A 19,886-nucleotide genomic window follows, 5' to 3' on the forward strand; every position below is an offset into this window, starting at 1 on the left:
CCCTGCCGTCCTGCGCGGCGAGAAGCCACCTCCCCACGGGTGCGAGCCCTGCGCCTCGTCCCGCTCACGGCTGCCCTGTTGCCTGTGCTGCTGCGGGCAGAGCTCGGGGAGCCCTCCCGGGGCCGCATCTCTGCCCACGAAGGACAAGGGCAGAGCGGGAGCCTTGCGGGGGGGCCGTCCGTCCCCTGTTGCGGGGCCGAGCTGCCAGGACACCGCGACCCCTCGCCCGCCGCTGTGCTGGGCACCCCGGGGAGGAGACCCCGAGCAGTGCGGGGTGCGGGTGGCTGTAGACTTTGTACCGTCGTGCGGGTGCGTGTGTGTGCTCTTTGGGAGGAGCTGCCCGGGGAGCCGGGGCAGAGCGCCCAGCTCCCGTGGGGGCTGGTGGGTGGGTGGGGGGCTGGCAGCTCCGGGCACGCCTGCACCCCGGGGGAAGGGGCTGCTGCCCCCCGCAGCGCGGGGGCCGGGCAGGGGCGGGGACCACCTCCCGCCGTGGCCGCCCCGTCGGTTTTGCAGGTGCGGCCCCTTTAAGGAGCCGACACCGCCCCCCCCCCCCACCCCTCCCGCTGCTACCGGGAGGCGCCGGCCGGAGCCGCTGCAGGTACCGGACGGGGAGGGGGGCACGGCCCGGGCTTGGGGCTGCCGGGGACGGGAGGGTCCCTCCCTCCGTCCCGCCGGGCCCGGCTCCCGCACCGCGGGGGGACGCGCAGCTTTTCCGAGGTGCGTTCGTGGGCGCAGCAGCCTGGGGCAGCTCGGGTGGGTTGAGTGGATGTGGGGGGCTGGCGGGGGGGGGGGGGGTTCTGGGCCTCAGCCCCGGTGCCGGGGAGCCGGCTGAGGTCCCCGGGTGCGGTGGGGCTGGCAGGCGGCCGAGAGCCGTGCCCGGGGTGGGGCGGGCGCTCGGGGCTCCGGCTGCGCCCAAGTCGGGGTTTTGGGTGGGGTGATCGGGGCTGGTGGGGGGTGAGAGGGGGTCAGCACCCCCGTGATGTGGGCTCGTTCCTAGCACGGAGGCGTCCGGCTGCTTCTGGCGAGGGCGAGCGATTCCCGGAGGGAAGCCGGAGCGATGTCGGAAGCCGTGGATCTGTCCTTCCTCTCGGAGGCGGAGAGGGATCTGATCCTGCAGGTCCTGCAGCGGGACGAGGAGCTCCGCAAAGCTGAGGAGAGGAGAATCCGGTGAGGGTTGTCCCCGCTTCGCCCTAAAAACGGCTGGAGGGGGGAGGGCGCGGGCAGTGGGGTCGGGCTCACAGCCATACCCCAACCCCGAGGGTCCCCGCACGGCTCTGACCGCGCCCTGGGGTCCGAGCAGGCGGCTGAAGAACGAGCTGCTGGAGATCCGTCGGAAGGGAGCCAAGCGGGGCAGCCAGCGCTACAGCGAGCGAACCTGCGCCCGCTGCCAGCAGAGCCTGGGCCGCCTGGGCCCCAAGGCCAACGCCTGCCGGGGCTGCAACCACCTGGTGTGCCGGGACTGCCGCTGCTACGGCCCAAACAGCTCCTGGCGCTGCAAAGTCTGCGCCAAGGAAGCGTGAGTACCTCGGGACGGGTGGCAGGGACCTTCTGCCTGCTCTTCCTGGCCCCTTCCTCCTCCCGGTCACCCCGGCTCGATGCCCTGTGGCAGAGCTTTCCTAGTCCAGCTGGTCTCTCTGTTATCACTTTTTGGGGTGGGTACCCGTGGTGGGTAGTGCCCCACTCTTGGGTCTCCTTCATGCCCACCCTGCTCCTTTTCTCCTCTTACTTGACTCTGGCATCCCCTCGTGCCCTCGCTTGCCAAACATGCCCATGGTGCCTGTGCCTTGGCCGTGGCAGTGGGGCACAAGGAGCAGCCCCCCACTGCCCCTGCCTGCCCCCCACTGCCCCCCTGCCCTGCAGTGAGCTGAAGAAGACGACGGGAGACTGGTTCTACGACCAGAGGGTCAACCGCTTTGCCAACCGGCTGGGCAGCGACATGGTGCGGCTGTCCCTGCGGCACAGGTCGGCAGGTAAGGGTGCCGCAGCCATGCCTTCTCCCGCAGCTCGGCCCTCCGGGATGCTCCGGCTTTTCCTCGTGCGCCTCTGCCCAGCGGGGAGTTGGCTGGGAGCAGCTCCTGCTCCAGGCAGTGGGCTTGGAGCAGCGGTCCTCCTGATGCCTCTCTCCTTCCAGCCAGCAAAAGAGAGACCGTGGGACAAACCCTCCTCCAGAAAGCCCAGCTTGGTGAACCCAAAGCCTGGCAGCAGAGCCCCCCAGCACCTCGGGAGGGGCCCAGGTGAGGATCCTTGCCGTCTTCCCTGCTCCAGGCACCAGCCCTCATCTGCTGCAGGGATGGGAGGGACGCTGCCGCCCTGTTTGGATCACTGGTGGCACAGAAGCTCTCTCTCAGACCGCCGTCCTTGCCAAACAGGACATACCTGTGGTTTTGTTTGTCTGCAGTTTGTTTCCTGATGCCTCAGACCCTCGGGATGGCAAAAGCGACACAGAGTCCATGGAAAACATGAGCCTGGATGGCTACCGACCTAGTCCCGGTGGTGTTGGGGGCAGGTGAGGGGCCTCCTGGGTGGGATGCGGGCAGGTTGAGGATGAGGACCTTTGTCTGAAGCGTGTTTTTTTGCTGTTGAACTCCTTGGTCTTGTGAGGAGGAGCTGGCTCCTCTGGCTGGGCTGAAACCTGGCCCTGAGCGGGCAGGTCCTCACCTCCCCAGGCTGGGGTGCTCCAAGGAGGCTCTGGGGTGCTCGTGGGGAGATGGTGCTTCCCAACCAGCTCTTGCTCTCCCAGCTGTGCTCTTGTCCTGGGACAGACCCGTCTGTGTCCTCCGCAGGAGGAATTCCCTGGAGAGAGCCGCCCCTCGCAAAGACGGAAAGCAGGTTGCTGTACCGGCAGGACCCGCTGCCTCCAGCCTGACCCTCCCTCTCCGCTCTAAAAACGCTCTCTCTGACGGATGGGTGCGTGCTGCTGCTCCGGTGGGCTCAGCCCTGGCCCGGGGCGTGGGACTGGGAGCCCGGGGGGGTGCCCAGCTCTGAAGGGACCATTCTTCCCCCAGGATGCTGCCGTGGGGAGCCGCAGCAGTGCCTCAGTGGATGAGCATGAAATGATATTCAAGAAGAATCCCCGGCGGGTGGTGAGGCCGGCAGGTGAGAGCTGCGTGGGTGCAGGGGGATTTGGGTGCCGACCTGGTGAGGGGGTGGGTGGCTGCTTCTGCCTGGGCTGTGGTGGGCTTCCAGTGCAGGTGGGAGAGGCTGGGGCAGCCCCTGGCAGCGAGGGAGCAGCCAGGTTCCTGCACCGTGCCACCGCCTCCTACCTCGCCGTCTCTCATCCAGACTACACCAAGTCGGTGATTGACCTGCGCCCGGAGGACTTTGTGGTGGAAGGTGGCTCTTTGGGGGACAGGAGCAAGTCGGTTCCCGGCCTCAACACGGAGCTGGTGAGATCCTCAGCATGCTGCGGAGCTGGCTGCCAGGCCCGCCGTGCCCTGCCGCTCTTCCACACAGGTGGCTTGTCTCTCTCCTTGTAGGAGGAGGAGGAGGAGGACATCGATAACCTGGTGGAGATCCATCGCCAGAGGGTGGCCCGGGGCAGCATGCGCAGCGGCACATCCTCGGTGAGTTCGTGCGGTGCAGCCACGCGATCCTCTATGCGAAGAAATGATGGAGAAGGGCAGCTCCGATGGGGTGGGTGGGTGGGAGGGAGGCAGGGTGGGTAGCTCCTGGGGTGTGGGGGCAAGAATTTGGGGTGTGGGTGAAGGGAAGTCAAAATGCAGAGACCCAGCACTCTTCCAGGGAGCCTGCGCGTGGGTGGGAGGCGCTTGGCGGCCATCCCCAACTGCAGAGGGGTGAGAGGGGCTGTGCGGCAGGGGCGTGGGGAGTGGCCTTGCTGAGGATGAAGAGGGACCCACCAAGCGATGCTGCCCTGGCTCAGCCCTGCTGTGTCTTCCAGAGCACACTGGGGAGCATGGTCAGCATTTACAGCGAGGCCGGCGACTTCGGCAATGTTGTGGTCACCGGAGGAATCTCCTTCTCCCTGAGCTACGAGCAGAAGACGCAGACCTTGTTCATTCATGTGAAGGAGTGTCGCCAGCTGGCCTACGGGGACGAGGGCAAGAAGCGCTCCAACCCGTGAGAGCCGGGGGGGCGATGGCCGGTGGCACTGCTGGTGGTGCTGGGGTTGCGGGGTGCCCACCAGAGATGGGAGCTGTAAGTTGGGGGGGTCTTGGCAAGGCAGGAGGTCTGGGGTCGCTCTGGGGGTTTGGGGGGCTAGTTGTGGGGAGACCCTGGCAAAGCGCTGCCTGCTCCTCCCTTCAGGTACGTGAAGACCTACCTCCTGCCTGACAAATCCCGGCAAGGGAAACGCAAGACGACCATCAAACGCAATACCATCAACCCCCAGTACAACGAGCTGCTGAAGGTGAGCAGGTCTGGGCTGGGTGCAGCTTGCTCCCCGCTGCGGGGCCTGGCAGAAGGCTCCTGGCCCGTTGCAGGCAGGTGATGGTGGTGGAGGGACGGCAGCACTGCTGCAGAGGCAGAGATAAAGCAGTTCTGGGCCCCAGGGCAGAAGCACTTGGCACTGCACTTCACCGTCCCCGCTGCAGCCACCACTGACTGGCTCCCTCCCCGTCCCCAAGCCCGGCAGTGCATCGCTGAGGCCAGGCGCTCTCTGGACAGGAGGGAAGTGGGAACCGTGGTTTGGTTTCCAGGCTCCCACAGCCCTGGGTTTGCTGAGGTCTCACACCCTGGCCACCTGAGGCTCAGTGGGCTGGCAGAGCTTTGCTTGAGGTGGGACGGGGTGGGGTGGCCGGTGCCAAGAGTCCTGGCGCTGGCTCTGCATGGGCTCTGAGGACCACTTGCCTGGAGAGCACGGGCTCCTGCGCCACTGCCCCAGAGCTTTGAGGTTTCAGCAGGCTTGGAAAAAAAGATGAACACTCTCCTGAGTGCATCCATTGCTCCTCAAACCCATCTCCTCTCTGCTTGAGGGCTGTGGCTGATGGTGTATGCCAAGCCTGTCCCCTGCCCGGCACTTCCTGCTCACCAGTGGTTTTCCTGCCTCTTTTCCCTAGTATGAGATCAACCAGTCCCTCCTGCTCGCCAGGACGCTGCAGTTCTCGGTCTGGCACCACGATCGCTTTGGCCGTAACACGTTCCTGGGGGAGGTGGAGGTCCCGCTGGACGCCTGGAACTTCGAGAGCCACCTGGAAGAGTTTCTGCCCCTGCATGGCAAGGTGCTGGCCCTGCCACCCCAGCGCTGCTGCCCGCAGCAGCCTCCCTTGCCTGGCCCTGTTTGTGGGGGTGCCTCCTGGGCAGAGAGGCGCAGACACCGTGGCCGAGAGCTGCCAGAAGGCTTGTGCCAAATCAAATCTTTGGAGAAATGTAGACCCCAGAAGCAGATAGCCGTACTGTTGTAGTAAAAACTGACGTAGTTCTGACTTGAGCCCAGCTTTCCTCTTCCTCCTCTGTAAATCCCTTATGGGATGCAGAGGGACATGTCTCTGCTCCATCAGGAATTTCCATTCTGCTCACTTGATTGCTCCAAGGGTGCAGCTCTTCCCAGCTTCCAGCTGGGAGGAATTGGAGCCAAGTTCAGGGAAACAAATAGGGGAAATTGGCTGGGACATCCTGCTGTGGGCTGCCTAGCTGAGCAGTGAGAGCCTTCATGCATCTCAATGGCAACAGCAGATGCTGCTGCTGGATGTAAAAGTCTGGTTCTCTTGAGTAGCTTGTATTGTGGGCACAGCTCTTGGTGTTGCTGGGACTTGAGCAGCTTCTGGAAACTCTTAAATAGGGTTTCCAAAGGGAGCTGGCTGAGCCAAAGGAGGATCCCAAAGGAGCTGGTCTGAGTCTGACCTGGGGATGCTGGGGAGGGTCTGCAGGCATTTGTGCCAGTAAGTCACGTCTAGGAGAAGCCAAGCTCTTCGACCCTGTGTGGGGAGGTACAATGTGCAGACCAGGCCGTCACCGTGTCCCCTTTCGTCTGTCTATCGGTGTTTGATAAACCTTGCCTCTTTGCAGATTGGGGCAGATGCTGCTGGTCTCCACCAGTACAAGGGAGAGCTGGTCGTCTCCATGAAGTACATCCCATCTTCCAAGCACCCTGGGGCTGGAAGCGGCAGGAAGGGTGAGTGCTGGAGCTCCAGGATCTCTGTGTGGCCTGTGGGACCTGCTTGTGGCCAGGCAAGCTGGGTCTGGGTGGGTTTCTTGGGTGGTGCCACTGCAGCATTCTTCGCGACACCTGAAAGGCTGCTCTGGGTCAGGCCAGACCTACTGTCCTCAGGCTGGCTGAGTGCTCCCAGTGCTTTCCTGGGGCTGGACCAGGCTGGACCACTGGGAGCAGTGGTCTGCCTTCACCTCAGCAGGCAGGGCCAGTAAGGGAGGAGGCAGGAGGAGACGCCAGCTGGGGATCTGTACCTGCCTCTGCAGACTGTTCAGCAGGACCTTTCCAGAAGTTAGCGGCGGTGGAAATTAAGGTTCATTAATTCTTGCTGTGTTGGGTTTTTCCCAGGCAAAACAGGAGAAGGTGGTGAGCTCCAGGTCTGGATCAAAGAAGCCAAGAACCTCACAGCTGCCAAATCCGGGGGGACATCAGACAGCTTTGTCAAGGGGTGAGTGTGGGTTGTGGTGAGGGGGTGCTGAAGGCACTGTCCTCCCTGGCTGCATCCTGGGGACTTCCCAAAGCCACTGCAGGGACCTGTCAGGAGGAAGGGTCTCACTGCGAGCTGCCCCACGCTGTTGGCACCCTGAAAGTCATCATCTCCCCAGACACAAGATGCTCCTGGTAGCAAATGCTCTCCTGGGTTGAGAGGTTGTGGTGGGAGGTTGTGCCGGGCAGGGCTCCAGCTGGAGCTGCTGACCCAAGGGGCTGCTTCCCCCAGCTACCTCCTGCCACACAAAACCAAAGCCTCCAAGAGGAAGACGCCCGTGGTGAAGAAGACCCTGAACCCTCATTACAACCACACCTTTGTCTACAACGGCATCAACCCTGAGGACCTGCAGCACATCTGTCTGGAGCTGACGGTCTGGGACCGGGAGCCACTGTCCAGCAACGACTTCCTCGGGGGTGTCCGTCTCGGGGTGGGCAACGGTGAGGAGCCCGGGGGTCCCGTCAAACCCTGGGGACAAGCAGCCTTGCTCGGGGCTGCCTCACTGCGGGCAGGAGGCTGCTCTGGCAGTGACTTCTGCCCGCGTCCGTCCTTTCTCCCAGGCATGAGCAACGGGCAGGCTGTGGACTGGATGGACTCCACGGGCGAGGAGCTGAACCTGTGGCAGAAGATGTGCCAGTACCCGGGCTCGTGGGCAGAGGGGACGCTCCAGCTCCGCTCCACCATGGCCAAGCTGAGGCCATAGGCTGTGGCACCAGCACCGGGACTCAGCCGAGGGCTACTTGGGAGCCACGCTCGCTGCATGGCCCCACAGGGCCGCCAAATGTGGTTATTTTTTTTGCTTATACTTTCATAAACACTACCTTCTCTAAACAAGCTTGGGCAGAAAGCTGTCTTGGCCTAGCTTTGTTTAAAGGTTTTTTCCTTTTGTCATAGGCTTTGCACCAGATTTCAGGCTGGAGTCCTTGCGGATCCTCCCTTCTTCCTCCCCCAGGCAAAATGCTTTGAAATGTGTTTGGGCTTCTTTTTCCTTTCCATTCTTCTTCCTCCCACCCACTCTGTTTCACAGCCTGTGCCCTCCTTGTCTTCCCCGCTCTCCTGGCTGTGGGGCTGGGCTGGAGCTGTGCAGGGTCAACTTTGGGGGGCTGGGGGTAGGACCCCCAGGAAGGACTCATTTCCCAGGCCTCTCTGTGACACATCTTCTGCCAGCACTGACTTTTATACAAATTTATTTATTTTGAGTTAACATTCTACTGCCAAAACAGTTCCCAGGGAGGTGCCCCGTGGCTGGCGGAAGGGGAAGGATTGGGGATGGCGAGCCCTTACGGTGGGCTGCACGCTGGCTGGCTGCTACCGGCTTTGCTGAGCGCGGGGCCCTTCGGTTTTACTAAAAATTTTCTGGCAGGACCCTGGGAGCAGCGCCTGCCCATCAGGGGTGACCCTGGGTGGGGAGGGAGCGGAGTGTGGGATGAGGATGGCCATGGGGAGGGCGAAGCTGCTGCGTTAGAGGATTTTGCGCTCCTGCCCTGCCCATTCTCCTCTGCTTTGGCAGCCTGGTGTGAGGCTGCCCTTCTCCCCGCTGCCCTGAGGTTTGAGCAGCGGCACTCCGGCATCTCCCACCATGGTCCCAGCTGGGCTGAGCCATCCCACCCCGCAGCTGGAGGCCGCTGCTGGGCGGTGGGGATGCTGCTGCCACATGGTCCCTGTCCCCGCTCGCCTCTCGATGCCAGAGTGTCCGGAGAGGGGCTCCCCTTCCCCCCCGGAGGTCATCGGCACCCTGGTCCTCCTCTACGGCGGGCGACTACAAAAGCAGAAAGGAAGGTGTCTGTCCCCTGAGGCCGGCGGTGGTGGAGGTGGGGGGGTCTCCCTGGCGCTGCCTCACTCGCAGGGGTCCCCGCTCTGCGCCCGCCGCGCCGCCTCCCGCTCGCTCAGCAGGTAGGTGTCGATGAAGAGGAAGAGCTCGTCGGGGTTGACAGGGGAGATGTAGCGCTCGCGGTCCATGCCCGCCTTGTCCAGCAGCACCGCGTTGAAGTGGGAGCGGGTGAGATGCAGAAACTGCCTGCGGGTGAAGGCGGGAGCTGCCGGTCAGGGCTGGAGGGTTGCAGATGAGGCTGAGCCTGCCTGCCCCACGCAACCGAGCTCAGGTCCTCCTGGGGTGGTGGCTCCCATCTCTTCCTTGGGGCCATGACATCCAGAAGGGTCTGGGGATGCTGTATTTGGACTTGCTGGGGGCGTCCCCACATTTCAGAAGCCCCTATGGTGCAGCTGTAACCTCATGCGTTGCCATCCCTGGAGGTGTCTCCATCCCCGCTCCCCTCCTGCAGGCACTGCTCCACAAGGCAGTCCCTTGTCCTCCCTACCTGAGCTCCTCGATGATGCTGAGGGACAGCTGGTGCTCGCGGATGCGTCCCACCTCGTGCGGGGGCTGCCCAACCAGCTCGACGGTGGTGACGTGACGCAGGTCCAACCCACAGGCGGCTTGCTGTGGAGAGAGGGGTGGTGAGAGGGTGCTGAGGGGGGTAGTGTTCGGGAAGTGGGGTGGCAGGAGGGTCTCCTCACCTGCAGCATGGAGATCTGCATCTTGTAATAGCGGTTAGAGGGGTCAGGAGCTGAGATGATGAGGAGGCGGCGCTTCTCGTGGAACTGATCCAGCAGGCTGGCAGCCGAGTTCACGTCTGTATTAATCTGCATGGCTGGGGGAAGAGGCCAAGTGCGTGGGGAGATGCCATTTTGCCCCCCGTTACCCCTTTCCCACCCCTTCACCCTGCACTGGGCATCACTGCGGGGAGGTCCTCCCCTGCCCCGCACCGCTTACGTGCACAGAGGGGCTGCGAGCCCGTCCACTGCTGGGTGGACTGGCAGACCCGCAGGGACGTGCCCTGGCGCTCGTAGCCCCCGTCGCACAGGTACTCGCAGGTGGCACCGTAGTTGTTGCCGTCGGAGGTGCAGGAGAGGTAGCCGTTCTGCGGAGGCTTCAGGACGGGGCAGCGCCTCACTGCGCAGGGGGAAGCTGGGTGAGGGCTGGGGGTGACAGGGCACGACCCCAGCCATGGGGCTCGGAGCCCGGCATCGAGGGGAGGCAGCCGGCAGCCCTGGGGGTACCTCCTTCACCTTGGACACGGACGCTGAACTTGCAGCTGGCTCGGTTGTAGGCTTGGTCGTGGGCGGTGTAGCGGATCACATGCTCTCCTTCGGGAAATTCGGAGCCAGGCTCTGGGCCCCGCAGCATCACCCTGCACCCAGCAGACGCATCCCTCCATCAGGACTCTGGGAAAGGGGCACCCAGCGTGGCCCTCAGCCCTCGCCTGCAGTGCCTCCACCCTCACCTCTTGATGATGCCATCAGCAGAGTCCTTCACGCGCGGGGGGTCCCAATAGACGGTGGCAGTCAGCTTGCCTGGCTCGGCTATCCTCTCCCGGGAGTCCGGGCAGCGGATCTTGGGAGGCTCCATATCTGCCCACAGAGAGGAGGGGGAGTTGGGGAACCTGCGGGTGCTGGGGCTGGGCTACAAGAGCCGGGCACTGGCCTCGGCGCTCGGCTGCCCCAGGGATGCTGCGCACAGCCCAGGCATCCTGGAGCCAGCAAGATTTGCTGCAAGGCCAGCACCGAGTGCCCTGATCCCTGGCCAACGTGCCATGCACCAGCTTTGGGGATAATGGCACCTCAAGGAGCAGCGGGGACAGGGGTCCCAGGGCCGGGAGGTACAGGAGCCAGTACCGGGTGATGCCTGGGCAGAATGTGGGGGTGATACCTGCAGTCACCCCAGGGACGGAGGGTGGCCTGCCCTTGCGTGCCCGAGCAGCGCTGGGCTGGCAAGACGGTAGGGTGAAAATTTACCTACACAGATTGGCTCGCTCCCGCTCCAGCGACCATCCTCCATGCAGATGCGGCTCCGGTCACCCTCCAGCTGGTAGCCAGGCAGGCAGGTGTAGTCACAGCGGGAATCCATCTGCACACCAGCCGAGCACACGTAGGAGCCCCGCAGCACTGCCGGCAGCACGTGGCACCGGATTTCTGAGATGGAGAGAGCAAAGACGGGAGGGAAGCGGCTGCTCGGCCATGCCAGTGGGCAGAACACCCAGGACCGGCCACTGTGCCAAGGCACACTCACGTCGGCAGTAGGCCATCCCGGACCAGTGGCGGCTGGGCAGGCACTGGACGGCGCTGGGCCCCACCAGCCGGTACCCGCGGGTGCAGCTCAGCTCGCAGCGCGTCCCCAGGCTGCTGCGGTAGGTGCCCCCCCGGGGCGAGTAGCAGGTGGCCTCTCCGCGGTGGATGTTGAGCGTGGCACACCACTGGGGCACTGAGGGAGAGGAGGGAGGTGAGGAGGGGGCACGGGGCCCCGCCATGCCTCGGTTTCCCCATGAGGACCTGAGGGATGGGTTTGGGTGCCGTTACCTCGGTGGTAGTCCAGGGCAGGCTCGGGGGGGGCTTCTTCCACATACACTTCATTGGTGTGGCTCTCGGCTGTGTAGTAGCCGGACCCTGCGGAGGAGGAGAGAGATGAGGGGGCTGCGTGATGGGCCATGGCTGCAGCAGCGCCCAGGTGATGATGCCTCCCGGGGCAGCTTCAAATCCCCAGCAAGTGATCCCATCCCTGGGTAGACCCTGTCCCTCCATCCTTGGGGCTGCCATCAAGGGTTAAGCCCAGCAGACAGCGAGCCCAGTCCCCACGGACATGGCATGTGCTGGCACCAGCCCGCAGACTAAACAGCGGCAGGAGCAGCCGCGGTTACGGCAGGAAACGGGTGCTGGCGCAGAACGGGCTGGCACCGACCCCTGGCTTGGCGCTGCCGGGAAGTTCGCCTTCCACTCGCTCCTGTGGCGCCGTCCCTGCCACCGGGCATCCCCAGGGAAGGACACAAGATGCCCTCTCCTGCCTGTCGCAGCGGAGCCCCTGGCCCAGGCAAGGCAGGGGAGGCCTGCTGCTCGGCCGGGGGGCTGGCGGGGATGCAGCCCCTCGCTTGCACACTGGGGAAGGGTGAAGCTGCTGGGGGGGCTTGGCCCCACGCCATCCGTGCTGTGCGGAGGGGCCCCTGGCCCCATGGACAGGGAACAGGACAGCCTCACGCTGTTTTTGCGGGCCACCCTCTGTCCCACACCGCGTCCCCATGGGCAAAGGAAGGGAGCCGTGAAGGGGGAGAGGGCTGGCGTCCTTCCCCATGGCCCCTCAGCCAGCCGCCACATTCCCCAGCACTGAGCTCACGTTTCCGCCGCATTTCCGCCGGCCCCAGCCAGCGCTGCCCCCTCCTCGCCGCCAGCCCACCCCACCACAGCCCCCACTCCGGCATGGCGGGGATGCTCAGACTGGCAAGGGACCCCAGGCCAAGCGGCAGCCCCACCGCAGCTGCACCCATCCCGCCTTCCCCCTGCTCCGGGTTTTGGGAAGGGGATATCCTCTGAGGCCAATCCAAGCAGCAGTCCTGCTGTCACGAGGAGGAAACTCCATTACAAATCTTTCCGACGTGAACTTTGCTGCAGAGCGACTCCCCACGGCTTCCCACAAGTTTCGTTCGGTCGCCCACTCGTTTCCACAAGCCTGTTATCCCGGCGCCCTTCCCACGCTGCCACGGCTGCCTCGGGGAGCGGAGAGGCCCGGGGCGAGCGCAGGGCTGGCATCCGTGGGGCTGGCAGTGGGGATGTGCCGGCGACCCAGCGAGCAGGGCTGCTTCCCAGGGGGGCTGCTGAGGCCCTGGGGTCGGGGCGCGCCGCGTCCCCGCAGGCAGATGTGCCGTTTAATTGCGACGTTCTTTTTTCGTGCAGGCGTTGCCTTTTCCTTCTCACCTGGGGCCAGCTCGCTGCTGCGGGCAGGAGTGTCCCCACCCGGCTGGGCTGGTGGTGCGGCAATGGGATGGGAGCAGGGAAGGGGGAAATCCCCCCCCAAACAGGGCAAGAGCTTTTCATCCTCGACTCGGCCGCCTGGCGAACATCTGCCGGTCGACGGCCCCCGCGGGAGCAGGGAGTCAGCGGGAAAGCTGCAATCCCTCAGGCTGGGGCGTGATGGAGATGCTGGATGGCTGCTCCCCTCTGGATGCCTCCCAGCACCCCCCCTGCTCCTCCCCGTACCCCGCAGCACACCCCACAACCTGCTGGCACCCACTCTCCCCGGCATTGCCGTACTGGGACGTACCCCTCCCTCCCTCCCCGCTGTGAGCCCCCCGAACAGAGCGGGATCCCACAGGCCGCTGTTCGTGGGGAGCCCCGCCACGCCCGCGCACCCCGGCTCTCACCTTCGTGCCACGTGGATGACACCAGCCTGGCGAGGACAACCAGCAGGACGGGGGCCGTCTCCTGCGCCATGCCGGGGGGCCGGGGGCCGGCCAGCCCGCCTGTCGCGCCGGGTCCGGGGGCAGCCGCGAGCCCCGGCGAGGATGGAGAGGGGCTGGAAAGAGGAGGATGGCCCCCTCCGTCGCCTTGTCACCGCACAGACGCCTGACCCTCCTGCCTGTCCGTGCTGCCTGCGCTGAGCAAACCTACTTTTCCCTTCTGCTGCCCATCCTAAACATTCAAAAGCCGTGAGTCAGGCCCAAAATGATGAGACTGTCAAAAATAATAAATCCCAGGATCGCCCGTTTTCCAGTGCACCTCCTGCTTCTCTGAGGCTTTAAATGGTTGTCAGATTTTTTTCTTTGCAAGCAGAAGAGCCAGGAGCCTGTTTTGGCACAGGAGAGAGCGTAGCCGAGCCTGCGCCAGCCCTGCCGGGCTCCGGGAACAGGGGTGCTGGGGGGCCAAGGACGAAACCGCGGGAGCCAGGACCCTTTTTCCACCTCCCGCTGGGAGGGAGGGAGAGACCTCGCTGCAGACGGCGAACTCCGAAACCCGTCCGCAGGCAAAGTGCTTCCAGATGGGGTCTGGTTTCCAGCTGAAGTTCAGCCCCCGCGAGGCAGAAGCAACGAAACGCCTTCGTTGGGACCCACCACCCTGCATCCCATGGGGGTCGGGGGGGAGGTGAGGCAGCAAGCAGAGCCCCCCTGGGATTTTTGGGTCTGGAGCACAGGACGGCAGGGGTGAGGGGAGACGAGGGATGAGTCTGGCATGGACAGGTAGGAGAGCTGGCGCGGGGCAGCGAGGTGGGGACGTGCTGCCTGAATGCACTAATTATGTGGCAGCCAGAGCCGTAAGCTCGTTGATTAATAACACAGCTGTCCCGAGCAGCATGAGGCTGCTCGGCGGCTGCTGTGCGGGGCTGCCTGCTGCGGGGCCTGGGGAGCCCGCAGCCCCCTGCAGCCTGGGGACATCCCCGAGGAGGGGACGGGGCCCTTGCCCCATGGCGGGCAGGATGCCCTTCGCTCGCCGGCATGGCGGCCGTGCCATGTGCTGGGGCGCGGGGTGGCTGCCCCGGCTGGGGTCTGCTTTGCTGGGAGGGGGCACCTCCTGGGCAGGGGCTGGGGCTGCATGGCCCGCTGCTGGGGCAGGAGGGCAGGGACCGGGTAGCACCGGGCGGGGGGGGGGGGGGGGGGGGGGGGGGACGGAGCGGGCGGGACGTCCGACTGGGCAGACAGAGGGGCCCCCGTTGGGGAGGAGCGGCTGGCTTTCGGGCGCGCTCGGCCATTTCCGTGTGAGCTCGGCCATTTCCGTGAGAGCTCGTCAACCTCCGCCTCCGCTCGGGCGCGTCCGGTGGGGCGGGGCCTACCGGGAGGGGAGGGGCGGGGTGGGGCGGGGCCGGGCCCGTCCCGGCAGGAGAGGGCCCGTGTCGGCCATGGCGTCCCCGTCGCGGCGGCTGCAGACGAAGCCGGTGATCACCTGCCTGAAAAGCGTTCTGCTCACCTACACCTTCGTCTTCTGGGTGAGCGCCGGGCCGCCCCGCCCCGCCGTACCCCCGCGACATGTCGCGGCCGCGCCGCCCTGTCGCGACAGTGGCGAGCCAGGCCGGGTTTCCCCTCTCCCCAGGTGTCGGGCATCGTGCTGCTGGCCGTAGGGGTCTGGGGCAGGGTGAGCCTGGCCGTCTACTTCTCCTTGCTGGACGAGAAGGCCACCAATGTCCCCTTCGTTCTGGTGGGCGCCGGCACCGTTGTCGTCCTCCTGGGCACCTTCGGGTGCTTCGCCACCTGCCGTGGCAGCACCTGGATGCTCAAGCTGGTGGGTGGCCCTGGATGGGCGGGAGGGGGTCCCATCCCCCCTGACCTGTCCTGACCCGTCCCAGCACATTCTGATCCATCCCGGCACGTCCCATCCCAATCCCAACCCAACCCCACCCCATCCTACCCCATCCACCCCATCCTGTCCTATCCCATCCCATCCTATCCCATCCCACCCACCCTGTCCCATCCCACCCTTTCTGCCCGCAGTACGCCATGCTCCTGTCCCTCATCTTCCTCATCGTCCTGGTGGCTGCCATCGTGGGGTTCGTCTTCAGGCATGAGGTGAGTCTGGGTGGCCGCTGCCGTCTCCCGATGCTGCAGGGCGAGTTTGGTGCTGGTTTTAACCCAAGTGCAGTTGCAGATGTTGCTGGAGGGACAGAGGTGCTGCTGGGAGCAGTGCTTAGTTTAGCTAAAATGGGGTTAAAACAGCCCAAAGAGCAACTTGGTCCCTGTAAGGACCCATAAGGTCCCCATAAGGACAAGGCTGGGTGTAGGGTCTGCCCAGCATGGCACACTGCCCCTCCGCCAGCACAGGCAAAGTAGCCCTGGACTTTAATTTCTGACTTTGGTCTATCTTCTGCAATAACTTCTGTAATTAAAGCTCCTCTGAGGGTTCCCACGACGTGGAGCAGCCTGCCTGTGGGGGGGAGTTGGCACTGTGTAGGTCCTTGTTATTACACACAACATCCCTGCTGCCGCAGCGCATCCCAGCCTGCCCTTTAATACCGAGTTTAATTGCCTGGGTGGCCAGGAAATGTCTGCTGGTCATGGCCGGAGTCATTCCTGCCGTCGCCGAGGGGTGACTAATGTGGGACTGCGGGTCCCGAAGCGCAGGAGGGGATGGCACTGCCGCAGAGACCTCTCTCTTGCAGATTAAGACAAACTTTGAGAGTAACCTCAACCTGGCCTTGAGGGACTACAACGTGACCGCGGATCGGCACAGCGAGGCTGTCGACACCATCCAGAGAACCGTGAGTTCCGCAGGCTGGCGTCTGGCTGGCGGTGGGTGGGTACGCTCGCCTCGCCCTGGGACGTCTCCTGGGACCCCCTGTGTTGCTGACGTCCCTGTCGTGGTGCTGTGGGTCCTTTTGCACCATGTTTGGGAGTTTGGGAGGAGACGCTGGGTGAGATGGGGGCAGTTCCTGGAGATGGAAGGGCAGAGGAGCTGCGGGAGCGGTGGTAAGACTGGGGGGTCAGTAGCCTGGCATGACCATGCTCCCTAAATGTGCTTCCCCCTCCAGCTGCACTGCTGCGGGGTGCAGAACTACTCGGACTGGGAGAGGACAGAGTACTTCACCCAGAGGGGCATCCCCCGGAGCTGCTGCAAGAGCCAGGACGACTGCTCGGAGGGGGATCTGAAAGACCCGAGCAAAGCCAAGCTGAAAGTGTTTGTGGATGTAAGTTAAGCTCAGAAATTCCCCCTGCCAGTCCTGGAGGCGGGGAGGGCAGAGCTGGGTCGGTGGAAAAGGACTTGCCTTTCCCTGGGAGGCTTGAAAGGAGAACTGCTCTCCAGATGCAGGCACCCTGTGGCCCAGGGACTCCCCTGGGATGGAGTTAGGGGACGAGTATGGAGGAGCAAGCCCTTCCTCATGTCTGAGATCCCCTCCACTCCTTCCTTGGAGGTCAGGGACCAGCTGGACTCAAGTGTTTGTGCTCAGGGCTCTGTGTTTTGGAGAACAGATGAATAAGGAGGTCATTTCCCAGTAAAGTGCGTTTCAGCAGCGCTGACGTCTCCCAAGGGCTGTGCAGAGTCCTGACCCGTGGTGAGCGCGGGTGACCTCATCTGACAGGGCTGGCTGGCCAGGTAATGTGCAAGGGACAGGGACTCCTCTGATGAGTCACCTTGCTCAGCCCAAAGCTCCTGCTGGGAACAGCCCAAGGGCAGCCCTCCTCTTGATAACGCACGCAGGGCTGGGCTGCAAGGCTGCGTGCTGGGTTGGGAGGCTGGTTGGTGCAGCGCTGATAGGGAAATGACTTTGCCGAGGTCAGGCGGGAGGGTGGCCTGGACTGCCTGCACGGGAGCATCTTCCCCTGGAGCTGGAGGTGCCGCTTTGTCTTCTGGGGGGGTGAAAAGCACTCGACCCTTGTGCTTACTTTCCCTCCCCTGCAGGGTTGTTTTTTCCTGGTAACTTCAACGATGGAGTCAAAAATGAGCATTGTGGCTGGAATCTCCTTTGGCATCGCATGCTTCCAGGTAAATCTCCCTTGCCTGGCACAGGAGGAGTGCCAAGTGAAGCTAGCGTGTCGGCAGAGGTATTTAATTTCTGTGCAAAGTCTGGTGTGTGTACAAAAGGCATGGCCTGTTTCAGCCAGGGAGGAGCAGCTACTCTGCAGATTCCCCTTGAGTTTAATCTCACTGCTGTACAATCTCCAGTCTCTTAAACCCAGGGCTGAAGCACCAGCTCTGTTTCTGTGAGCCCAGGCTATTTGAGAAGAGCTCCTGTCTGAAACAACCGACTTAAAGAAAACCCAAATGGAGCCTGTGCTGCGCCGGGCAAACTCCCTGCGTTTGCTCTTGGCAGAGATCAAATTTGTTCCTTTTCCTACCCACCGACCTCCCATTTCGTCAGGGAGGTGTTTTGGCATCACTTCTGTGTCCTTGGTGCCCTGCAAGCGTCTGTGGGGTACCTCTTGTGCTGACGGCTCACACCCCACACACCGCCTTACCCTGCGATTGCATCCTCTCCCTCCTGCTCTCCAACCTCTCCTTTACTTTATCCTATGGGACGCTTCCTGCCAGAGCCGCAGCAGCGGCGTGCTCGCCGGCCCCTGCTCCTGCAGGCTTTATCCCGGCAGGAAATGAGAGGCCCCTGCCCCCAGCTCCGCCACGCTGAGCGTAGGGCACGTTGACAGTGCGGTAGGGTTTCCTAAGGTGCCAAGGATTTTCCGATACGCTGCAGTGGGAGCTGCAGGATTTGCAACCGGCGCTTCTTTAGCTGGTTTCTGGAAGCTCGCTGGGCTCTCGGTGGTGAGCAGCTGCAGAGTGAGCTTGGCTGGCCTTGACTTTGGAGGGGCTTGAATTTACCCTCTCCTTGATCTGCCACACGGAGGCCGTGGCACGAGCTGCAAGGCGGAACTTTGCCAAGATATTTATCCCGTAACGAACGTGTCGCCGTGTGTTTCCTGCAATGGATTTGCTAAATACGGGGAGAGGTGGGAGCCAACAGCCCCTGGCTGCAGCTTGTGCTACCAAGTGCTTTTGGTTGCAGCCGGGAGAGCCCGAGAGCTGGAGCTGCTCTGCTGTGCCCAGCTGCTCGCCCCAGTCTCCTCCTTAGTTGGGCTGTGCTCGCCGTGGGGTCACCAAGACGTGACTGACACACAAACCGTGAGCTGCACGCTCCCAGCCGCGAAATTATCTCAGCTGATGCCAGGCTTGGGAATTGTAACCGTTTCCTGGCTTTTATTGCTCTTGCGGCAAGCCTGGCCGTGTTGTGCAGCCGGCAGGGACTCGCCATGCAAATGTGCCTCTCGCTTTGCTGGTATAGGTCAGGCTCCTGCAGGGTCTGGCCCTAAATGTTTGCGTGGGGGCTGGGAGGCCACGTTGTGATAACAGTAGCGTGTCCTTCGGATGCTGATGCGAAAACAGCAACCTTGGTTCCCTGCTGTCCTTGCGACAGGGAGAGGTGGCTGTTGTTCTCTGGTGGCTGTGTAATTGGCTGTGACGCTGCTGATATCTGTGTAATCTCTGAAATTACCATAAAACGGTAGATGCTTCGTGAAGCAGCATGTTAACAGGATGGGACACGGAGTATCTCTTGTGAGGAGCTTGTTTGGCTGATGCCTGCCAGGATCCTCCGCTTCAGCGTCTCTCAGTTACTCCGAAGCAGAGCGTGGCAGCCCATGTTGTAGTTTGTAAATCCCACTCTTCATCTTTGGATTTTATAAAACTGATGCTCTGGAGCAATTTGTCAGGCTTTTCCCCTAAAACACTGCATCCTGTTCTTGGCTGCCTCTGATGCGTGGGGGTTTTTTTTCTCTTTTTCAGCTGGTTGGCATCATTCTCGCCTGCTGCCTGTCCCAGTACATCACAAACAACCAGTACGAGATGGTGTAGCTGGCCCCCCGCGCGCTGTGGCTGTGGCAGGGTACGTCTGTCTGGCCGTGTAAGCTCGGTGGGCTGCCTCTGCATCCCTGGCTGCTGCCTGGGGACCTTCAGCATGGCGGCGGGTACTACATGTGGGGGGTGTGGGGATAGAGGGCACCTGGAAGACCGTGTCTGCTGTGTCATTTTTGGCTGTGTGTAAATCCAGCCTGTCTGTTAATGCTTCGTCTTGTGCATTGTAGGGTATGCTCGTCACAGCCAGGGAGGATGCCACCACCTCCAGTTTTCCTCTGGACGCCACTTTGTGAAATCTTGCTTTGAACTGACTGATCTTCTTCTCAACTAGCTCATAGAAAGGAGTGCAGCAGCTGTCCTGGTGCGCTCAGGGACTTGTCCTAACACTACTCTGCTGTGCCACCGCGTGGGATAATTAGCTGCGGTGGTTACAGCAAGCGCGCTCCTCCGGGCGCCACAGCCCCCGGCTCTTTCCTCCGCAGTGCGTTTGAGTGCTGTGCCAAACCGACCGTGCTGGTGGTCTCTTGGGACTCCTGGTGCTTGTCTTCGGTGCCTTTGTCGGGAAAGCAATGCTTCCCCTCATCTCCAGCAACCCCTCAATGTCCTCTCGCTCTCTGAACGTGGTTGCTCTCGAGATGGGGCTGTTGCCCCGTTAAAACACGGCCCTGCCTGCCTGAAGCCCTTGGCTCAGCAAGGTCTCGGCTTGTTGCCAAGCTCTCTTTCTTCCCTGCCCTGGGTTTTATATACTTTTTTTATAGTTGTACTTTTTTAAGTACAGATTGTAGTGATTCTTTGTAAGCTGTAGCGAGGTTTGGTGATATAGTTCCTGGTGCCTTTACCTTGGTAGGTGTCCTTGCACCGAGTCATCTGTGACTTGATTGTCAGTATTATATGCTGCTTTAACTCGTTTTGTGTATTGAGTAGAACTCTTTTGTCCTGAGACACAGTAAATATTAAGATATTTTACTCTATGAGACTGCCTTGGCTTTTCTTTTCATCTCCTGGAAATTTCTTTGCTCTAGTTGCTGCAAAGAGCGCAACCCCTCCCTCCGGGAGGTAGTCCACTCGCCCCAGGCCAGCCAGTAACCTCTGGACCATCATAGCTCGCGTTTTTCCGATGCTCACTGGTGCACTTGAACTTACACATAACGTCTGTAATTGAATTTTCTTCATAACAGCGGTTGTGTAACAGTGCTG

General features: G+C 62.6%; 3 protein-coding genes across 4 annotated transcripts; 2 read left to right on the forward strand and 1 right to left on the reverse strand.

Moving 5' to 3' along the window:
• The first annotated feature begins 568 nt into the window (after positions 1 to 568).
• Positions 569 to 7,427, forward strand: SYTL4 (synaptotagmin like 4). Its single transcript, XM_086756174.1, has 17 exons — positions 569 to 717; positions 998 to 1,167; positions 1,301 to 1,516; positions 1,861 to 1,970; positions 2,132 to 2,234; positions 2,399 to 2,506; positions 2,784 to 2,907; positions 3,006 to 3,096; positions 3,283 to 3,386; positions 3,477 to 3,563; positions 3,899 to 4,077; positions 4,264 to 4,366; positions 5,016 to 5,177; positions 5,965 to 6,070; positions 6,455 to 6,554; positions 6,825 to 7,033; positions 7,154 to 7,427. Exons 2-17 carry the CDS (start codon positions 1,058 to 1,060, stop codon positions 7,294 to 7,296), a joined length of 2,055 nt encoding a protein of 684 aa, XP_086612300.1. The 5' UTR covers positions 569 to 717; positions 998 to 1,057; the 3' UTR covers positions 7,297 to 7,427.
• Positions 7,428 to 7,763: 336 nt separating this feature from the next.
• On the reverse strand, positions 7,764 to 13,406 carry SRPX2 (sushi repeat containing protein X-linked 2). The gene is made up of 10 exons (XM_086756240.1): positions 12,782 to 13,406; positions 10,950 to 11,036; positions 10,663 to 10,854; positions 10,389 to 10,565; positions 9,878 to 10,004; positions 9,663 to 9,784; positions 9,367 to 9,546; positions 9,111 to 9,244; positions 8,912 to 9,033; positions 7,764 to 8,610 (listed from the first exon to the last, which is right to left on the reverse strand). Exons 1-10 carry the CDS (start codon positions 12,849 to 12,851, stop codon positions 8,430 to 8,432), a joined length of 1,392 nt encoding a protein of 463 aa, XP_086612366.1. The 5' UTR covers positions 12,852 to 13,406; the 3' UTR covers positions 7,764 to 8,429.
• An 805-nt stretch (positions 13,407 to 14,211) lies between these two features.
• TSPAN6 (tetraspanin 6) lies at positions 14,212 to 19,660 on the forward strand. Of its 2 annotated transcripts, XM_086756244.1 has the most exons (8): positions 14,212 to 14,337; positions 14,442 to 14,630; positions 14,840 to 14,914; positions 15,505 to 15,603; positions 15,874 to 16,029; positions 16,743 to 16,826; positions 18,618 to 18,717; positions 18,917 to 19,660. In XM_086756244.1, the coding sequence occupies exons 1-7, from the start codon at positions 14,251 to 14,253 to the stop codon at positions 18,684 to 18,686; spliced, it is 759 nt and encodes a 252-aa protein (XP_086612370.1). In that variant the 5' UTR covers positions 14,212 to 14,250; the 3' UTR covers positions 18,687 to 18,717; positions 18,917 to 19,660. The 2 variants fall into 2 exon arrangements, with proteins under 2 accessions (XP_086612370.1, XP_086612371.1); XM_086756245.1 differs by lacking the exon at positions 14,840 to 14,914.
• Positions 19,661 to 19,886: the final 226 nt, after the last annotated feature.

Source organism: Chlamydotis macqueenii, chromosome 11, assembly GCF_036417535.1.
Source record: "Chlamydotis macqueenii isolate bChlMac1 chromosome 11, bChlMac1.mat, whole genome shotgun sequence".
NCBI lineage: Eukaryota > Metazoa > Chordata > Aves > Otidiformes > Otididae > Chlamydotis > Chlamydotis macqueenii.

Bases quoted from the DNA above. Each gene is read 5' to 3' on its own strand.
- SRPX2 (XM_086756240.1), bottom strand. From the start codon at position 12,851: ATGGCGCAGGAGACGGCCCCCGTCCTGCTGGTTGTCCTCGCCAGGCTG. The intron at 9,547-9,662 runs GTGAAGGAGGTA...CCCCCTGCGCAG, and splicing joins GTTCAGCGTCCGTGTCCAAG to TGAGGCGCTGCCCCGTCCTG. The intron at 8,611-8,911 runs GTAGGGAGGACA...CTTCACCCGCAG, and splicing joins AGCATCATCGAGGAGCTCAG to GCAGTTTCTGCATCTCACCC.
- TSPAN6 (XM_086756244.1), top strand. From the start codon at position 14,251: ATGGCGTCCCCGTCGCGGCGGCTGCAGACGAAGCCGGTGATCACCTGC. The intron at 14,631-14,839 runs GTGGGTGGCCCT...TTCTGCCCGCAG, and splicing joins GCACCTGGATGCTCAAGCTG to TACGCCATGCTCCTGTCCCT. The intron at 14,915-15,504 runs GTGAGTCTGGGT...TCTCTCTTGCAG, and splicing joins GGTTCGTCTTCAGGCATGAG to ATTAAGACAAACTTTGAGAG.
- SYTL4 (XM_086756174.1), top strand. From the start codon at position 1,058: ATGTCGGAAGCCGTGGATCTGTCCTTCCTCTCGGAGGCGGAGAGGGAT. The intron at 4,367-5,015 runs GTGAGCAGGTCT...TCTTTTCCCTAG, and splicing joins AGTACAACGAGCTGCTGAAG to TATGAGATCAACCAGTCCCT. The intron at 6,071-6,454 runs GTGAGTGCTGGA...GGTTTTTCCCAG, and splicing joins GGCTGGAAGCGGCAGGAAGG to GCAAAACAGGAGAAGGTGGT.